At 38.9% G+C, this 22,232-nt stretch overlaps 1 protein-coding gene across 1 annotated transcript in view; it reads left to right on the forward strand.

Moving 5' to 3' along the window:
- LOC105841416 (uncharacterized) overlaps nt 1-22,232 on the forward strand; it is a 312,744-nt gene that overhangs the window by 120,424 nt on the left and 170,088 nt on the right. The window contains exon 3 of the mRNA XM_021347008.3: nt 8,579-8,787. Coding sequence (XP_021202683.2) covers nt 8,579-8,787 — 209 coding nt within the window. The remainder of the gene's footprint in view (nt 1-8,578; nt 8,788-22,232) is intronic.

Raw genomic sequence — 22,232 nt, forward strand, 5'->3', positions numbered from 1 at the left:
CCATCCGGTACCCAACTTCAACACAAAACACTAATGCCTCCATCCGGCACGCAAGTGGAACTTTCATCCAGTACCCACTTCAACCATAAAACACATCGCAATGCCTCCATCCGGCAATAAAACGAACACATCACCTAAATCGAGCGAGGTGTTCAATTACCAGTCATAAATAACACTGAATACTGTTCTTTACTAATCACACAAAATAGGACAACAAAATCCTTACTTTAATCAGTCAGTTGTATCGTGGTCATTTGATCCTACATCTTCTACATCACTAGTGTCAACAAAATCGTATAGAACGCTCCTGGCCTGGCTGCCGGCGCAGCTAGTAACATTACCACCCACATTATCATTAAAACAAATGATAAAACCAATACACATCATTTCACAATATAGAGTCAAAGTCATTACTAGACCAACACAACTATAGTCTCCATTGAGACCCAGGTCTCCGCTGTACCAATCGATGGAGATGCTCTCACCTCACTGATCAGTCTCGTCAGTAGCACTACTTAGAGGCAACCTTATGTAATCATAGGTTCTATTACCAGTTAAAGCCACAAAATTCAACATCAAATTTTACTAACTTTCCAATGTTCTGGTCTCGTTTAAGTAAAAACCTTTAGGGATATGGCACGCGAACTATTAAGAATTCGAAGGGGCTCACTTTTGTTATTCTTATGGTAGAACAATTTAAAATAGATGTACGGCTTCTAGCACTTCTTGTCAAGAACAATTCCATGAGCTCACCGCGAGCTTGGTCATCAATAACGCAAGTCTGGGCTTCGAATAAGGACTACTAGATTTAAGTGTTCTATTTCGCTGAATGCTCAATCTCACTGAACCGATTAAAACAACTATCAGGTAGTACATGACATACAATAGGTAAGCAATAAACCATCGCATAGGATTTGTTCCGTACAGTTTTGAGTCAAAACAACAGAAACCTTTTATGAGAACCATCGTATAAAATTGATGAGTTATGAAGCTACTAAGTACTAATAGATTTCTTGACAAGAGAGCATTCGGCACCCGAATCCAAATAAAAATAATACGACTCACCAGATTGTTCTTATTTACCAAAATTGCCCGATGTTACGCAGCTACCGGCACGTTGCTCCGCTCGGCCGGTGAATAGTTGACCCATCGAGCGCCGACGGACGGCGTTTGCGTCCCATATCTCGTATTGGCTGCAGCAATCACGTGTCGAATGCGACACGGCCTTCCTGATTGTACACGTCCTCGTGTGATGGTTAACCTACAATCAAAAACATCCACGAGAACACTTGTTCCGCTCGATCACTCCTGACTACACTTTACGACTTATCGGAAAATTTAAAGTCATCAAAGCTTTAAACTGTTTTAATACCATTTTAACCAAATCAAACAATAGGGTATACAAAGTTCACTATTCAGCAGCCAGAGCACGTACCACAGTCGTTCATCAAACTTCAAATTTACTCTGTACAAATCAGGCATAGCTTACAGGAACTCAGATCAAACAAAACTTCCGAGTAAAAATATCTAACGCCACGGCTCTCCAGCCGACCAGCAATCGCAATTGCCCTCATGATGCGCATCCACCGCGTGGATCGCCCGTGTGCATCACCCGCTGACTACACACGATGGTCTTTACAGACCCCGACCTCCGCCAGAGCCAAACGCGCACCGCGCACCCACGGACTACTTGAGTTGCCTCAAGAGACACCGATTTCTACCGGGCTACGACTACGTAATAGCTACTGGTACGGTCGAACACAATACGGCCGATAGACTATCCTTACTCGAGTTTTCACCACAATTTAAGCTTGCTCTTCATCATAATCATTTACATCAACCTCGACTGGTATGTGTCATGCTGGCATTTTTCTTAGCCTATCATGTGGGTATTTGTAAGTACGTTTTGAATTTAAAGCTTTCAATGTGTAACGGTCACCATCCAATACTTCAACTACTTTAAACGGCCCTTTAAACTTCGTATCTAATTTCGTTTGATTACGCTCTTCGATTTAATGTGTGAACGAGCTCACAGCCCACCTCGTGTTAAGTGGTTACTGGAACCCATAGACATCCACAGCGCAAACTCACCACACACCTTGAGATAGAAGTTCTAAGGTCTCAGTATAGTTATAACCGCTGTCCCACCCTTCAAACCGAAATACACCACTGCTTCACGGCAGAAATAGGCAGGGTGATGGTACCCGTGCGGTCGATGACACTATACGGAGCACCCGTCTGGTGCCACGTCCTTACCCACGAGAACGTGGCCGCGCTGCGACGCCGGCAGCGCGCGATCGCAGTCAGAGTCATTCAAGGATACCTCACAGTCTCCTACGAGGCGGCGCGCCCTAGCGCAAGTGCAGCCGGAGCGCGGGGGCTCCAATCTCGGCAGTCCGTGCTGGAGGCGTGGTCTCGTCGTTTGGCGGACCCGTCGGCCGGCCACCGTACCGTCGAGGCGATCTGCCCGGTTCTCGCAGACTGGGTGGGCCGCGACCGCGGAAGTCTCACCTCCGGCTACCTGTGCAGACTCACAAGACATTTTATCACCATGCAAACTTCTTACCGCAACAAATCTTACCAGCCACCACGCAAACTACAATTTTACGGGTTCCACCTCTCCTACACGATGTTACTCCCACACTCAAGCACGCACAAGCACGCACTTCACCGGAAAAACCTGCATCCGCCAGCGGAACCCGAACACCGCCGCATCGCCAGACATGAACGCACCGGACGTCTTATCTTACAGGTCACGACGACTTCGGATGTGTCAATTTTTCTTCCCCACGGAAACCTGCTTGCTTTCTTGTTTGCTTGCTTGCTGGAGCCCGAAGTCATTGAACGTGTAGTGTTATTGGTATTGAATCTAGTAGATTCTAAAATTTCAGTGACAATTCACAGTCTCATGTCCTGGTTTACTGCACTAGTGCCATGTAACTCTAGCAGAACTCAGCGGCTTAAAATAATTCTTGTCGGAACTACCCACTCGTCATGACAGATCCATTATTGCGATCGAAGTTTCACTTGAGATTTGCACTTGCCTTAATTTCTTGCAATAGCTTGTTACGTGTTGTATTTCCGCTAGTAAATGCCATGTGATGAAGTCGACAGTCAAACTGGGCAACATGAGCCAGAACGTAAGATGTGACGATTTCTTCGTGGCTCAGATCTTCCATCGAGGTAACAGAGACGTTATTACACGACTTACGTATGCTGCATTCACGCTCTTGTGGCGTACCACTACTAGTATTCTGATCTGCATCATGTTTTTTTTTTGCTGTACTTCGAACATGTTCAAACACGTCACGCCAGTGAGAGTAGAGTCCTGATCCCACTTCTGATGTCAGCACGCGTCAGGGATGGCTGAGCGGTAGGTTCCGTCATCACTCGTATTCGATTGAACTCAGTTTAGTTAATAAAACTTTTTGAATAACAATTATTGAAACTCAACACACACAACTTTCACAATGACAGGATAAACCGACAGTTTCGTTGCACATACCGACAGACCAACTGACTGAGACGGACGGAATGACTGTCTGACACGGAATGCCACGACTCTGTCCACGTACCGCCATTTTATACTGTGGCGTTACGTAGTCTACCCTTCATTTTCTGATATTTATCAAAACAACATCTCATCATTTAAAATAATAATCAAAACCACCGTCTTAATATTACTAAAAGTCGTTATCCACGACAACTAAAAGTCGTTATCCACGACATATATATATATATATATATATATATATATATATATATGTATGTATCTATGCATATATTTTGCATTAGGACTGATTTGTGGCCAAATAGTGTAAGTAGTTCGTATGGCTACGGATTTACCACATTGCTTATACCGTAATACATAACTTATATTAACCGTTATAAAGAGTTCCCTTACAAAGGTCACAGAGGTAATTAGCTAATCTATTAAATTAGTACATGAGACTGCGGTGTATCTGGTATTAAAAGGTTTCTAGAGGCATAGACATGAGAACATCAATACCGGTATCTACTTTTAGATAATGTCTCAATTGTGTAGTATAATAATCAGGTATTCCAATTATCAAACCGAAACGAATGTCCACTTCATAGCACAAATACAAAGGACCGTGGTATCAACATATAATCAAGACATTTCTCTTATAATTCATTCTTTACCAGTAGATTAATAATACTGCTAGTTTCTACTCGCAGTTTTGCCCACAGCTCAGGAAAAGTATCAATTACATTTTCTAAGTTTCACGTAATTTTTCTAAAGAAAATAAAACACAGTTTCCTGAGGCAATGAGATGTTTTTTCGGGATAAAAGGTAGCTTATGCCACTCTCCTGACCCAAAAGTATCATTTTAAAAGAAATCCAGTAAGTAAATCCGTTGCTTCATTTCAACGCAAAAGAAGAACAAACAAACACACTTTAACATTTATAATATTAATAAGTCAGTATATACAGTTAGTACATATTAAGAGGATATAGGCATATTACATTTATACAAACAAAAAAAAAACTGGAGTACTTCTTTTTGCCACTACACCTATATACAGATCTATTCCTGGGCCTAGAGATCGTATCGGATATGTGGGACTCGTTGGCCCAACGCCCCCTCAGATCAGAGAGATCGGAGTAGGTCGCATTCCACAAGTGTCGTAGCCAAGCGAAAGCCTTTCTCCGGTCTCCGAATTAATGGCGACGGATCGGTGCGGAGATAGGTGAACTCTCCCTCTCTCGTTCCCTCGCCTCCTTCTGCGAGATAGTGTACTCGAAAAAGTCGAGCATCGCCTCCCAGGACTCTTCGCTGCCGAGCATTGTAACCACGATGATCGGTAGCAACCACGGCGTGCCACTATTCGCCCCCCGCAAGTAAGGTGCCATCGACCACACCATCCCCATGTAGATGGCGCCTTACCATGTTCTCTGTTCTCCCGACGTTAGGCATGGGTCAGGTTAGCAAGCAGTTCGTCGCCATCAGCGCAGAAGTTATAACGATCCACCAATTCGAATCTGAGGTACCACAACCCGGTGTGAGGTATCACACCGATCGCAACCCGGATACCCCAATCACTAGGTGTGACCTATGTACACACCTACCACCAGTAAGTGCCAATTGGCGTAACTGTAAACAAATAAACTGGTATAGTACTCATAAAAAGCCTGTCTATTCTCCCTTAACTTACATTAGCATACGGCCATTGCTTATTTGTGAATTCTGAATTTAATGCCAACTTAATGAATGGGTATACAAAGTTGGTAAAATCTCTAATCCTCCTTAGGAAATAATCCTTTTCCTATTTAGCCTATAATCCTTTTTAGCGAAAACAATCTTTAATATACCCGTTAGCAAAATATTTACAGCCTATCTAATAAATATCTAAGAGTTTAATAACTCTGAAAATCACCCGCAATTGTATACATATACCAAAGAAACAAAGCCTTTGTTTAGCAAGGGATCCGTTTCGAAAATTACTTGTATGAAGGTGTAATTATAAATAAATCTGCGGCGGGTTCGTTCTGTCTAATTGCGTTATTCGACGACGTCTACACTAATCTAATTGTTTGCGGTCAAAACGCAAGGTGCGTGGTCCGAGTTGCGGCGGGAATTTCCAATATTGAAATAATTTAAAGCTATGACATGCGAGGTTTGTGGAGAGTACTTAATGGTAGGCAGCGGCTTGGCTCTGTCTCTGGCATTGCTGAAGGCCATGGGCGACGGTAACCTCTCACCATCATAATAAAAAAAACATAATAAAGAAACACCATAATATATAGAAAAAGTAATCGTGACTTGGTCGGTATATACAAGTAAGCTATATGATTGAAACTATCCTACAATGTTTTTTTTTTTTATTGCTTAGATGGGTGGACGAGCTCACAGCCCACCTGGTGTTAAGTGGTTACTGGAGCCCATAGACATCTACAACGTAAACGCGCCACCCACACCTTGAGATGCAAGTCCTAGGGTCTCAGTATAGTTACAACGGCTGCCCCACCCTTCAAACCGAAACGCATTCACCGCAGAAATAGGCAGGGCGGTAGTACCTATCCGCGCGGATTCACAAGTGGTCCTGCCACCAGTAAAGCGTGAATTTCCAATAGTGAAATAATTTAAAGCTATGAAGAAGGATCTTCAAACGAGGCTTGTGGAGAGTACTTAATGGTAGGCAGCGGCTTGACTCTACCCCTAGCATTGCTGAAGTCCACGGGTGACGGTAACCACCCACGATCAGGAAGGCTGTATGCTCGTCTACCTACAAGGGAAATAACTAAAAAAGTAATGGTGACTTGGTCGGTATATACAAGTAAGCTATATGATTGAAACTATCCTACAATGTTTTTTTTTTTTATTGCTTAGATGGGTGGACGAGCTCACAGCCCACCTGGTGTTAAGTGGTTACTGGAGCCCATAGACATCTACAACGTAAACGCGCCACCCACACCTTGAGATGCAAGTCCTAGGGTCTCAGTATAGTTACAACGGCTGCCCCACCCTTCAAACCGAAACGCATTCACCGCAGAAATAGGCAGGGCGGTAGTACCTATCCGCGCGGATTCACAAGTGGTCCTGCCACCAGTAAAGCGTGAATTTCCAATAGTGAAATAATTTAAAGCTATGAAGAAGGATCTTCAAACGAGGCTTGTGGAGAGTACTTAATGGTAGGCAGCGGCTTGACTCTACCCCTGGCATTGCTGAAGTCCACGGGTGACGGTAACCACCCACGATCAGGAAGGCTGTATGCTCGTCTACCTACAAGGGAAATAAAAAAAAAAGTAATGGTGACTTGGTCGGTATATAAAAGTAAGCTATATGATTGAAACTATCCTACAATGTCTTTTTTGGTCTTTACGGCCCAACGAACTGTCAATCCTCTTAATTTTAAGCAGCTAGATGTTGTAGTTTCCATTACATTGTATAATGACAATTTACTCAACCAATTCGTCATATCTTCAATCAACAGTAAAATTGATAGAAATGCGTTTTATTTCTCTTACAACATACTATTGTTATAAATATCTCCCGCTACCATTAAGCATCCAATCAAGGACCAAAACACAGAGCATTATATCGAGAAAGGAAAATGAAAATAGGACATTTCGGCTAATGTTTCCGTACGTTAGGAAATTGATTTACTGTTTGTATATCGGCCCTCATATTGAGTTCGTGAACCCCGATTAAGTGAGGAGCAAACAGGAGGTGCCTCCAATGTTTTTCATGTCATGTTTTCCACGTAAATATCGGATTCTTAGAATTCGGAAACGCGTGGGGTTTTTTTTTGAGCAGATGTATTTAATTGTTCCGCTTGAACGTTTTTTTTCGTGTAACGAAAGTATTTAATTGACAAGGATTGAGGAAACCATGCTTTTGAGCCTTTTACAAAAAACGAAATACGTATGTTGAGATGCAAATAATAAAATTAAATCTATATATATCTCTATATATAAAAATAATTGCTGTTCTTTAGTCTCGTTAAAACTCAAGAGGCTGGACCGATTTGGCTAACTTTGGTCTTGAATTATTTGTGGAAGTCCAGAGAAGGTTTAAAAGTTAGATAAATATGAAAATGCCCGGAATTAAATAAAAATAACAATTTTGTTTTTCCTTAGATGTGTCCCCCGTCGGACGGATTCCTTTTGTTTGTTTTAAATTTATTTTATATTATACAAAAGCTTAGGTCTTTTATTTATCGATTAAGGCACTACGAAGTCTGCCGGGTATAACTAGTATTAAAATAAAATAAATATTGCGGTTATAGTAAATAACTTATAAACCATTTAAAAGTTATAATTGAACATCAAAGGATGAGTAGCTTCCACGGCAACGCCTAACCATCAGGTGGTCTGGCGTGCAGCGGGGCTATGTTGTGGAGATGCCTATGGGGGCCATTTTCGTCACAAACTCCCTGAGCGACTCCATACCTAGGTTCCGGGCGATAACGTCATTTCTGACGTACCGCTCGGCCCCGACGATAGTACGGAGGGAAAGACTGCTGGGCCTGCAACCTAGATCGCTGGGACGGTGACAATAGGTTATACCAGGCCGCAGCAGCGTGTGTGAGGCAGGAACGGACGTATGTTTTGTAAATGGCAAGCCTGGTCCTGATCGGAAACCCGGACGCAAGTATCGGCCGCAACAAGAACCCGACCGCGCGAGTCTGACCAATGACACGGTTGACATGCGCGACCATGCTCAATGAGCGGTCAATTTCGCATCCGAGATACCGGACCGTGGTCCTAAACTCGACATTTAGACCTCGGAGACTGAGTTTCCTCAGGACGGCTCTGATACAGACCGTAGAGCAATGCCGCGGTCTTTCCCACATTGATCGCGACTCTCCAACGGTCCGCCGCTGGGGCAGTAAATCCAAAGCCCTCTGCATCCTCATGATGGCTGCAAAGGGGAACGGAGAAGACGCGAAGTAGGCTGAGTCATCAGCGAATAGGGCAAACTTCACGTCCTCCTCCCATTCCCGAAAGTGGCTTTCCAGGCTGGGGATGTCATTGGTATAGAGGGCGTATAGGAAGTATCTGCATTTCCTCATATTGAAATAAAAGTATTTAATGCGCTTTCGCTTGTTGCAGATACCATCGCCTTAAGAGACGTGCAGCTGATAGCGCCATCTGCCGTAAAACTCGGCGACACAGTACTCCTCGGTTGCAAATGGACTTTGGAAGGCAACGAAACTTTGTACAGCGTAAAATGGTACAGGGGAAGGCAGGAATTCTTCAGCTATTTACCTAAAGAATATCCCTTCACGAGGATCTTCGCGCAGCCTGGTATAGACGTAGACGTGAGTACATTCTTCTAAATTTAATTTAAATTAAGTTTACTCTATCTTATCTTCGTTTCTTATCGTATCTTCGTTTATCTTCTATTTTATCTTCTATTTTATCTTGTGCCTTCAAACTTCGTGACCATAAAAACAGCGTCACATCCGAGTTACGTTTCTTCCGGCCGTTACTAAAGCTCATAAATATTATAATGTAACAATGAATGCCTTCCTAAGACGGAAGTTTCAATCGTAAGGGGAGTATCAGCGTCTACTACCTACCTACTTCTACCTACCATAGGTATGCGTTCTATCTTAGTGGGACTACCGTAATACAAATTAGGGAGATTTCAAACAAACTCCAATGATGGATTATGGCAATAACGTTGTCATGTCATTGTATGAGTCTTGGCTAATACTGGTGGAACGTGGGTTTGTTTACTAAAAAAAGAATAAGGACCGCAGCATGAGCCCTGAAATACATAAGGAGATTAAGTGTAAGTAACACAGTGAGGGAACTTTTCATGGAGTCTAGGGGCGCGTACCCAGTTCTTCCGGAATCTTCTATCCACGGATATTTGTTCGCCCACAAGAAAAGATTCATGTGTTGGTAGTATAAAAAACTAAAAAGTCTAATGAAAGCTAGTTAAAATTAAACACGACTTCAGAAAGATTCTCTATTTATATTACTGTGAAGAATCCTCAATCTTACAAAAATCTAATTATTTATCCTGTAATTTTATAGGTTATTCGAGATTAAAGAATTTAATTAGTCTATTTGCTTACATTTAGTAAAAATCTTAATTAATCTGAGCATCCTTGAATTTCGTCTCGAATTTTCTACTAATTAATATCGTGAAGATTTTCCAATTTTTCACTGAGAATCTTCATCTTGGGTACAATGGGCTTATGAAGCTGGACTAGAGCTTTAGAAGTTATTGTTTGATAAGATAGTAGGACTCCTGGCCATTTTTCGATGTAGCTGATGATGATAGTAGTCGAAGAAATACAGAACAATAAAAGTATTTGTTGAAACTACTCGCGGGGAACTTGTCACTTCTTGTTATCTAGTTGATGTTAAAATGATAAAAACTTTTCCTGAAGAGCCATTACAATAGTCCGTAAAAAGTTCCAAATCACTAAGATCATAAGTTTGCAATTGCTTTCATCACGATGATGCATTGTTTTCTTATATATGTGGACGAACTCACAGTCCACCTGGTGTTAAGTGGTTACTGGAGCCCATAGACATCTACAACGTAAACGGGCCACTCACCTTGAGATATACGATCTATTCTAAGGTCTCAGTATTATAGTTACAACGGCTGCCCCGTCCTTCAAAGCGAAACGCATAACTGCTTCACGGCAGAAATAGGCAGGGTGGTGGAACCTACCCGCACAGACTGACAAGAGGTCCTACCACCAGTAAAGAATTGAGAGATAAACATAAAATCCTTTTTAAATACACTAGAGGAATTATTAGTCTTTTTATCTGATCTCGCGAGTCGTCGGTAGATAATTATAATTAAAACTTATTTTAGAGTTTAAGCTTACTCTGTTTAATAAAATAACAAATTACAAAACAAAGAACTACAAATTAGAAGTTTTAATTAGCTTAATTAATTATATGATTTACACATATATTTTTTAAAATTATATATATAAATATTGTTATAATTGTTTAAAAGTAATAAATTATGCTCGTGTTATTAAACTTCACATTAATAAATAACCAAACCAAATGATAACTAAATGATGCACGATTAATCTATATACATAAAAGAAAGTCATGTTAGTTACACTATTTATAACTCAAGAACGGCTGAACTGATTTGGCTGAAAATTGGTGAAAAGGTAGCTTAGAACCAGGAAAAGGACATGGGATACTTTTTATCACGTTCCCGTGGGATGTGACATAAAACGTGGTATAACAAAATGCAACTGATATGGAATAATAAAACGCAACTGACAGCTAAACGTAATGTAAGCCTATGGTTAATTATAGTAGAATTTTTAAGTTGACCGGTTGATGTGTTTGCTTCGAGTTTCTATTAGCTTATTGTGCTGAGATAGGTAATCATTAAGAAAGCCATGCCGCGACCAACACGATCTGATCTTTGCCGACGAAGCCGTAATGCAACTAGGTATATAGGATTCGAAACATTGCGAGTGAAAGGACAGAAGAAGAACAAGAAATAACAATATAATAATAATAATAACAACTACAACACATGAGCAATAAAGAATCATTAAAATAATTGCTTTTTTAATTTACATTAATTATCCAAATAAAAAAATGACCTTAATAAAATCAAAAGTCTGCTCATTTATGGCCTCTAAGGCGGAACAAAGTTCGCCGGGTTAGCTAGTGAGTAATATATCAAAATAGTTCATTCAAAAAAGTATGTTAATACTACAATTTAACTTTATTTCTTCAATGAAAGCTGCGGTTTCAGTAGGGCAAATCGCAACCGGTGCAATGACATAAGATTGAGAGAGAAGATACAGCTCCTCATACGCATATGGTACAAAACTAAGAGTAAAAAGAGAATTTTTAATTTTTCAACAATGCTCGCAAAGTTACGAACTCAAAGTCATAAACAAGGGATAACTTTAAAAACGACAGCAAAATAAAACTCAAAGAAATCTGAAAATAAAGAGAAACGATAAAGTTTTGAGCTCGCCTTAAAAAATTCAATTCGGTTATTCGTAAACCCATTAAGTGTTGTACAGCAGGAATTATGGGATACGAATTATATTTTCACAGTATGACGAGGAAAATATTGTTAGATTATAGTAGTTTAGTTAACTATAAATGATAAGGAATTAGGTTTTTTTTTGTTTTTTGTTTTTTTTGTTGTTTTTTTTGTTGTTTGTTTTTGTTTTTGTGGTGGTTGTTTTAGTTGGAATCAATTTAGTTAACTGTATTGAATGTGAATTTATCTTATCATGCTATAACGAGGAAAACTTATGTTAATGAATACCATGTAATTTGGTTAATGGTAAATAATTAATTCCTGAAAAGGTTTTCCGTATGTTGTCGTGCGATTTTAAATGAAGCTTCCGTTTTTATTAAGACTATGTGGCCTCATAATATGATAAGATAGTCCATACACGTGTTAAATAGTAGTATTGCAATATTTGTTATATATTTTAGAACGTGTTATATTTAATCATATTCAATTTTCATTTATTATATATTTTAGAATCATGCTTTTATAGGTAGATAATTTTTTATTTATTGAAACAAATACCTAAGTAGGGTTCACGATTGACGATGGGAATGGTCATGTCATAAGGTTATAAGCTCATTTTTCAAACGAAACTCAACGGCTTCAACCTCGTGTCAAAGAGCAGTTTTTGAGACACTGTTTAATTAAAAATTTAATTGATAACAGATGGGTATACCAATTTAATGTTTCAATAATAAAAACAAGAGTTCAAACTTTTGGGTTTTATTTTATTTTATTTTTTTATTGCTTAGATGGGTGGACGAGCTCACAGCCCAAAAGTTCTAAGGTCTCAGTATAGTTACAACGGCTGCTCCACCCTTCAAACCGAAACGCATTACTGCTTCACGGCAGAAATAGGCGGGGTGGTGGTACCTACCCGCGCGGACTCACAAATGGTCCTACCTCTAGTTAGTGATAATTTTTGGGTAATAATACCGACTATACTGTTATCGTAGACAGCTAATTCACCAATTCAATTAATCTTCCAGACAAAATCTTCCTTTTGATTAGATGTTTCCCTGGAACCAAAAGAGCCTATCAAAGATTGAAAAAAAATAATGAAAAACAACCTGACTCAATACCTATAACCGATTTTACTTAACGTCTCCCAATAAACAGGTTTATTGGTCGTTAACGCAGTTTCACGTTTTATTGTGAGCCATTGTTAAGATGATACGATTTACGGTTGAAACTATAAATCTGTGCCCTTTAATGAATAGATTATTTGATAAATGTGAATCTAAATAAAAGAAAAAAAAAGAAAAAAAAATCCGACTCGTTCATATAATTGACACTGCGCGTTTTTATCGTCATTAAATTATTTGCTTCGTTTCAAACACTTCACAGTTTTCGTGGTACCGAATTAATAATCTTTTAACATATTTTTGGTTGTTTTTCGAAGTCAGATTTTTCTTGCATTAGATTTCTTCAGCTTTAACACTAGGAGCAGGCATTGGGGACTTTTCTGTCCCGCCAAATACGCGTAAGCTTGCTCATCGCAGCTTTGGCCATTTGAGTCCTTCTCTTGATCTCCCGTTCGCTTCCTCCCTTCTGGTCAGTAAGTAGAGATCCGAGGTAAATAAACTCTCCAACAAATCCTACGTTCAGAGTTCGCCCGTCCTAATGAGTTGACTGGCCCCTATCAATAAGCATGACTTTCGTTTTGAGCTTACTAATCGTACATAAATGTGGTTCAAACCCAAAAGTGCGTCTCGGAGATGTAAATACGACCAGTAAACACGAACCAATCAGCCACAAATAACCTAGCGTCGTTAATGTTGTTCCCTCGTTTACGATCCGGTATTTTTGTTATATTTTACAGGCTCATAGCTTTTACGGTTTTGGGACCATTGCATATTTACCTTTGAATAATAAAAAAGGAATTTAGTACGCGAATTTGTTTTTCGACTTTAGTTTTTTTTTAATGCAAACATTGTTTCTGTCATGCATGCTTCGATTTCGATGTTTTTGATCGAAAACTTGTTAATGTCTGAGTTAAAAAAAGCCTTTGAAATCTGGCTTCGGCATTTTTATGGTTTGGTGTGATTTTCACGCATCTATATAATAATATTATTGCGTGAAGCAAAAACCTTGTACCCCTTTTCACGAACATTGCGCGGACGGAGTAGTATGAAATTTCCCACACTTATAGAGTATATAGAGAAGGAGTGCAGAATGTTAATATTTTATGTAAAATATGCATTAATAATACATTAAATCAATAAAAAAAAACATTACACACACTACGATGTATTTGACACACACACACTCACAGATAGATACTCTTTGTTTATTGTCAAACTTTTGTTATTGCTTAAAGTCTGAGGTCAAATTGAGAATAGATTGATATTGTTTATCTTTAATATTATATGTCTATAGTGTAGTCTTGACGAAATTCGGGATTATAGAAGTAAAGTCCTTGACAATAGCACCATAATACTGTTCAAAATTATAATTTCAATTAATCATAGTCGAATTTCGACTACTGCGGAACCACTAGTATATTAATAGATATGTCCTGTCATTTAATGGATGAAATTATCGGCCCATATACGAGTATTAATTATTATGGCAGTTTCCGACATTAAAATTAAAATGTGTTTAATTTAATCTTGTTAATGTATCAGTATATATCCGATCGTGTATATATTAATTTCAGTGGCTACAATTGTTTATTATTTTGGTGTTTCACACGGATGGATGAGCCAATGATCCAATCGGTCGAAAATAGTTACTGATATTGATAGCCACATGAATTCCGTCACATATAATATTGAAGTTTCAACTATATACTGACAGAATAGTTTAAAACTGCTAAATAAACTATACACATATACCAAACTAAAAATAAAACTAGATAATGTAAAAAATCGACCTCAAATCGCGGCGTTCGCAGGATAGGCTGCCCAAGAGGCTTTTTTTCCACAGGAGAAAATCGCTGGATCCCCACCCGCGCGTCAGGTGGGGTATGTGGGAGTTAACTAAAAACTCCTGCTGCTCACAACCAGCGTCCTACCCCGGACCGGGCCGGAGCCCAGTCGGGGCTATTTTGAGACGGCGGGACAGGGTTGACGCAGAGCACATTACATCCATCCCGCCGTCCCATGCCCAAGAGGCTGGCGACATTTCCCCGTTGAATGGCCAGGCTCAACCTTTGCCCGAAATGCGCGCCAGCCCTTAGATCCCCCGAGACGTCGATGAGGCGTGCGGAAATCTCATTGAACAACTATTCCCCGCCTCAAGCCACACCTCCTCTTTCCGATTTGAAATACACACTAATAATGTATGCTAGTGAAAATTAAATATTAAATTTAAATCTATATATTAATACGTGAAGCAAAAACTTTGTACCCCTTTTTACGAAAATTGCGCGGACGGAGGAGTATGAAATTTCCCACACTTATAGAGTATATAGAGAAGGAGTGCACAAAGCTAATATTTTTTTAAATAATGCATAAAAGATACATTAAATCATTAAAGAAGACATTACACACACTGCCATGTATTTGACACACACTCATATGTATTGTTGGTTGTCAAACTTTATTTAATCCTTAAAGTCTGTAGTCAAATTGAAAATAGGTTAATATTGTTTATCTTTAATATTATTTGTCTATAGTGTAGTCTTGACGAAATCTGTGATTATAGAAGTATAATGATTATATAAGTCTTTGACAATATAACCATAATAATGTTCAAACTTATAATTTCAATTAATTATAGTCAAATTTCGACTACTGTGGGACCACTAGTTATTTTAATAACATATCATGCCACTGCGAATGTTTTTTTTAATACTATTTATCTAAGTTCGTAATGTGTCTTGACTTACATATCGATGGGCGAAAGACTATTTGGTTTAAACGACATTTTTGCAAATTCACAGGAGTCATTTAAAGTTTAAAATTTTGGAAACACAAATATCACAATAAAAAAACTTCTTCAGCTATTTCAATGTAGTAAACTTAATTGAAGTTCAATTAAAAACATCGCACTGTTGATGCCAATACCAAACAAAACGTACCTTTAATGATAATTACAAAGATAAATGTCGCTTAAACCAAATAGCCTTTCACCACTCAATATGTATTTCTTCTTCTTCTCAGTCGTACACTCCTGGCGGAGTGGTCGTGGTTGCGTATGTCTTAATGTTTGGTTGCGGCTTTTGAGAGACTTCTCCATCTCTATTTGTGGTGGTACGTGTACACTCAGTAGGGGAACACTTCGTAGATGACTTAACCAAATCTGGCCACCTTGTGGATGATCGGCCGGGAGAGCGTTGACCGTCTACTCTTCCTTGAACCACTAAACGTTCCAACGAGCTTTCATTACGAATAATATGTCCAAACATATTACGGATTCGCAATTGCACAATCGACGAAAGTCTTTGTTTGATTTGGAGCTCTTTATTTGGATATAATAATTATATTAATAATAATGTTTTTATTGCAAGTAACCATGACTCATATAAATTGTTAATAAGACTTAGACCTATGTTAGTAGTTATATTTACATCACAATGAATTACTGTCGTAACATCCCATGGGAGATGGCACCACAGCGACCCATGTATACACAGTCCAGCCTGCTTGCGATCATGCTCAGGATACTGTTGGAGCTGGCCCTCACTCTGCTTACCAGAGATGCACACCTCTTACGCATGGTAGCGTAAAAACAATCTATGTGCGCGTCTGCAAACATCCCTGATGCGCTACAAAAGCGGGGCAGCACCACCAGCACCCTATTTAGATATTTATTTAGATATGTATTTACATGATAATAAAAACTCAAAAAAAAAGCTAAATTTAAATGTGTATAATTTGTAGTGCATATTTAAAGTATCAGCTACCGGGCAGCTTGAAAGATTATAATAGTAATTTACGTATGTGATGGTGAGAAAATAAATAATTATACAATATTTTACTTTTAAACTACATTTAAAAACGATCAAGTTCGCGGCTTTAAGTCGTCGTGGCCTAAAGGATAAGACGTCCGGTGCATTCGTGTTGAGCGATGCACCGGTGTTCGAATCACACAGGCCGATATCAATTTTTCTAGTGAAATAGAATACGTACTTAACAAATGTTCATAATTGACTTCCACGGTGAAGGAATAACATCGTGTAATAAAAATCAAAATTACAATTTGCGTAGTTATTGGTGGTAGGACCTCTTATGAGTACGCACGGGTAGGTACCACCGCCCCGCCTATATCTGCCGTGAAGCAGTAATGCGTTTCGGTTTGAAGGGTGGAGCAGCCGTTGTAACTATACTGAGACCTTAGAACTCATATCTCAAGGTGTGTGGCAGCTTTTACGTTGTAGATGTCCATGGGCTCCGGTAACCATTTAACACCAAGTAGGCCGTGAGATCGTCTACCTATTTAAGCAATAAAAAAAAATTTCAGCGTCCAATCTTCTTAGACAGTCGTAGTATGTTATAGTATGAGCAATTGATATTACTCTAAATTTGAACGAAGCCCTATGTTTCAGACCAAAAACTTTCGAGTATTAAATTCGGAAGCTCCGTGCTAGTTTCCAAGTTGTGTTGCTTATTAGCGAAGTTGTCTACTTCTCGGCTCTGTTCGCACCGAGCCACCGCAATATTGTAGTGTTCAATAATCTACGAAATTGGAATGTAAACTTATTGAATACATACATCTAGCTCACTCTAATTGAAATACTTAAGAATGAAAACGAACGGGATAGAAGATGAAAATTCAAATCTATATAATAATATATACAATTCGAATTGTTGGTTTTGTATGTAGTTTTCAAGATATTGTTTGTTTAATGGTGGTCGTATTTTGGGTACGGTACGTGGAGTGGCGTTTTGTTTTTATAATTTAATTAAGGAGATATTTTGTGTGAACGAGTTTTTTTTTGCGTAGGTGGTGGCGGTGGACGAGCTCACAACTTACCTGGTGTTAAGTGGTTACCGGAGTCCATAGACATCTACAACGTAAATGCCGCCACCCATCTTAAGATATGAGTTCTAAGGTCTCAGTTTTTACAGTAAAGTTGTTTTACAATACAGTTGATCTAAAAAATACAGTATATATCGAAGACATTACAGCCAATTTAAGGTGATTGTCTCATGATGATGATGAGACAATGGCACATGTGCTGACAGATACGAAGCTCATGCACATAACGATCTAAAAGTATCACGATTTCAATTCCGAAGCTAAAGAGTTTATTTTCATCAAATTTCCATCTACATATTTTCAATAACAAAACAAAAACTACTTATCTAAATGGTTTAAATTCGCATTTTTTAATGTCACTACAGTATTTCCGGCTTTTGGAATACTTTACCGTTTTCATAATCATGGACGACACGGTCCGTCGCGTATAATGAAAACAAACCCTAAGATTAAACCGTTAAAGCACACTTTTATTTATGGCTACGATTTAACACACAAAATTGACCGCACAAAAAATCCTTACCATTGTCACGTTTAAAATTGAAAATATTCAAGGCAGCTATGTATGTACCAACAGAACTGCTAAACTTTAAACGCACGACTAACTATCCGTGTATAATCCGGGGTAGAGCAGAGGGTCAGACCAAATATTTGTCTTACAGAAAATCCCTTTATGGCCCCTTTGACCCAACACGTGTAGATTATGATAGGTACAAGAGCAATTTGCATTGGATTTTAGGTCACCGTTCCATAAAACATTTTAATTTTGGGGATATAAGGTTCTCCGTGAAATATTTTGTGAATGCATTTTTATCGGTCGACTTATGTAAAGTTCTAAATTAAATACTGCTGTAAAATCTATTCCTTCTTTTATCTGCCTTATTGTCAATGTTATTTGGGGTCTTTCTCGTGCATCTTGGGCTGTCCATGATGACGTATTGTGCTCTTTTAAGTCCCAGTTTTTTTCTTTGTCTCCATCTTATCCCACTAGGTGTGGTCAGCACAGCGAATTTTTCTATTCCATTCCCTTCTATCAGCTGTAATCAGCTTCCATCAGCTCTCTCATATCGTCATTCACACACTCCATCCATTTCTTCTTCGGTTGACCTCTTCCCCCTCTACCTTGCACTACCATTTCCATACATCTGCTAGTCATATGCATCTCCTGTCTACGCATCACATGTCCATACTACGCTAACCGTCCGCTTTTTTTTCTTTTAAGCCTCTCTCTGAAACAACCGCAAAGAAGCTGGTCTGCTTCCTGTTTGTTATATGTTAATTTTGAGGACTATTTTAATTGAGTAGCTAACTTCTCGTCGCATAGTGTGGCGATATTATCAAGTCTGTTTTCTTTAATCTTGTCGGTGATTGACGATACTTTGAAGGATATTCTTACGTCGTCCGCCCAGCATATGACATCTGAGTGTTATTCAGGCTCCTTCAGAATTGTTTTTTTCTCCTACCTACGCCGAAAGTTCGGTTTTCCTCCCGCTCTACAGGAAATAAAGTCTAACTTCTCCTCCCGCTCTACAGGGAAGAAAGTGTAACTTTTCCTCCTTGGGTACTGACAAGTGCGCATGTGCGTTAGTTTCTACGTCTGCTCTCACGCATCTAAAATTCTCCGCCATTTTTGTGCTCGGGTAATTTGCAATATTGTGTTTAGTGTAAAAGTGAAATAAACAAAAGGCAATAAAATTTAATAGTGAAGTATTAAACAAAGATGAATTCATCGGAAAGTTCCTATTCAATTAGTAGTAGTTTATTTAAAAATTAAAAAACAGTTAAATTGTTTTTTTATGAGCAAATACGCAAACAAAATTGGCAAAAGTGGCAAACAAAACGTACTATTTATTGTGTAGATTGTTGAAAAAGCTTGACGGCCACTTGGCGTTAGGTGATTACCGCAGTACATAAAAGCCGAAATCTCAATAATAACGTTTGTGCCTCACTAACAAAAATCCGATAGCCGAGACCTCAATACAATACAAATATTGTACATTCCATAAATCGGATCGGATCGATTCGGATTGTATCGATAATCGTAACACCTTCATTGTCGGTAACCGTTATTGCGTGTTTATTTGATTTGAGCGCGTTTTTTTCGTAGTCGGGTTACCTCGGTGATTGCAATTAATTATTATTTTATGTAACCGTTTCCATTTTATTAATGCTGTCAATTAGCCAGCGTAATGCTGAAGTAGGGGTTCGTAAGTACGATGATATTACCGCCATCCGTTCGAAATTTAATATTTTAATAACATCGAATTAAGGTCTACCATTGCATGCACGTTTTAACTTAAGTGATAGACTAACATTGGGTAGGTGGTGATCTCATATGCTCATTTATGTTACTGAAATCACTGAAGAGTTCTGCTCACTGCTATCCATGTGTGTAGAATAAAGTGACAAATTAGCATTAGATTTTTAAACAGAGAGTTTAAATAAATTTTTTTTTATTGCTCAGATGGATGGACGAGCTCACAGCCCACCTGGTGTTAAGTGGTTACTGGAGCCCATAGACATCTACAACGTAAATGCGCCACCCACTTTTAGAGATAAGTTCTAAGATCTCAGTATAGTTACAACGGCTGCCCTACCCTTCAAACCGAAACGCATTACTGCTTCACGGCAGAAATAGACTGGGCGGTGGTACCTACCCGCGCGGACTCACAAGAGGTCCTACCACCAATAAAAACTATTGCATGCACGTTTTAACTTAAGTGATAGACTAACATTGGGTAGGTCAGGTGGAGGTGGAGATCACCTCATATGTTCATTTATGTTAGTCAAATAAATCACTGAGGAGTGAGTGCTGTTCGCCGCTATCCGTGTTTGTAGAATGAAGTAACAAATTAGCATTAGATTTTTAAACAGAATGTTAATTTGGTTATGAATTCCTTTTAGAATCATGACTATCGAGTCTTTAATATTCTTTCATTGGTACTTACGAATGATTCAACTCTTATCATTTGTTTTTGGACTTGAATACGTTTGTCCATATATGCTGGAAAGAAAACCACTGTTCTATTTTCTTATTCCTTGTTAAACACGTAAACCCTTTATATCGCATAATAGTCTGGTTTTAATGGTATGCCCTTGTAGTGGGTACGCCCGCGCCCGTCGTTATCTTTATGCGTCCTGTAGCACCTTTAACGCTCTGTTAGACTCGTACTCTTCTCCAGGTGACATTTGAGAACCGTCCTTATTATTATCGAGATTAGAGTTCATTTAAATCTGGTTGTGTGATAGTTAAGCTTTTTTTTTGAATCGTATTAAATTGTTTTCCATTAAAAAATGTGCGTTATATTATAAAGAATGATTTTTATTTTAATGCAGTCAAATTTTGTATCTGTACTTTGAAACTAAAGTGTTATTTGTAATTTCGAACGTGAGGAGCATTGTAGAGATGGTTAATTTAATTTAAAAAAAATCCTACTTATGCTGATAGCCTTGAGAAGCCTTGAAAGTAGGTGAGCTCACAGGACTCGAACCGGGAGTGTTCCTAACACCGGTCCTAGTAAGAGCAGTGCTTTGCAGAATCTACTGCCGGATCGGAAACGCGACCCACTGAGAAAATCCGGCGAGAAACTCAGTGGGCTGTATCTATAGGTTAATTTACTCGTCGAACCCTTGGTCGCAAGTGACAGGTTTGGCAAGGACGGTGACCGGTACTTGAGGTACCTAAAAGCAATGGATCGGGAGGATCCGTAATGACGTGTGCAGGGCGTGTCATTAAGCCATTTTTAACTAAGACTAAGATTTAAGCAGCTAAGGTTATAGAGATAATAAAGAGACTATCGTCGCACATTGTCATAAAATTTTAAGCTTCGATTCGGCTTAGACAACTGTGAACTTTTAAGCCATTAAATCGTATGATTTCTTTCCTATAATATTATTTAAGATACTAATAATTGCTTGTACAGGATCGAAATATGTCTCTCCCGCCACCGCCAACCGGGATTTTTATTTATATTGAACATCCAAAAAATATGAAAAACATTGAATCTAAAATGTTCACGCGAGCGGTGCTTAGAGATTGACGGTAGAGTTTGGGGATGTCACAAATAACCTTAAGGGTCGAAGTATCGGGCTTATCTATGACCAGCCTTGCAAAAAATAAGATAGGACTAGGGACGAGAGTTGAGTGGTAGTAATTGAGGTGGCCCGGGACACTTACCCGTCTATACCCGGATAGGATGAACATTCTTCTGCCCTTAAAATATTTGCACTGGTAAGCTCGCGGGAATCGTTGCGTTCTTGTCAAACAAAAACTAAGCGAATTAGTCGTAAATGATTGAGCTCAGATATTTTCATGAATCCTTCATTGATACGTCATCACTCTGAGAAGAATTATACGGAAATTTCAGTCTTCGTGCCACGTATAAACAAGGTTCAATATCAAATAGCGATCAAGCTAAAATTCGTTATCCTCTGACGCTCGCAAAACAAGGACAACGGAAAAGTTCCAAAAACATTTTTGTTGTGAATTTTTATATCGAACTTCTTGTTTACAAGTTGCGTTTTATTTGGATACTTTTTTAGAATAAGCGCTTAATTTACATTATTTCTGTAAAAATATCTCGTAAGGACGTTGATGGATGAAAAGACGTATTGAAACATACAGAATGTAGGCAGATCCTTGCCGAAGAAGAAGCAGGAATAAACTCATTTCGGAACGTGAAGAATAAATAACATTTACCGTCGAAGTTTGTCTTAAAAATGCGTGTGTTAAGTTCTATAATTCGTGAACCCGCAATGTAACTTGAAACAGCAACGTAAGACGAATGGCTAGCAGTCTCTCTCGCCTTC

The sequence above is a fragment of the Bombyx mori genome, chromosome 22 (genome assembly GCF_030269925.1).
Source record: "Bombyx mori chromosome 22, ASM3026992v2".
In the NCBI taxonomy this organism is placed as follows: domain Eukaryota; kingdom Metazoa; phylum Arthropoda; class Insecta; order Lepidoptera; family Bombycidae; genus Bombyx; species Bombyx mori.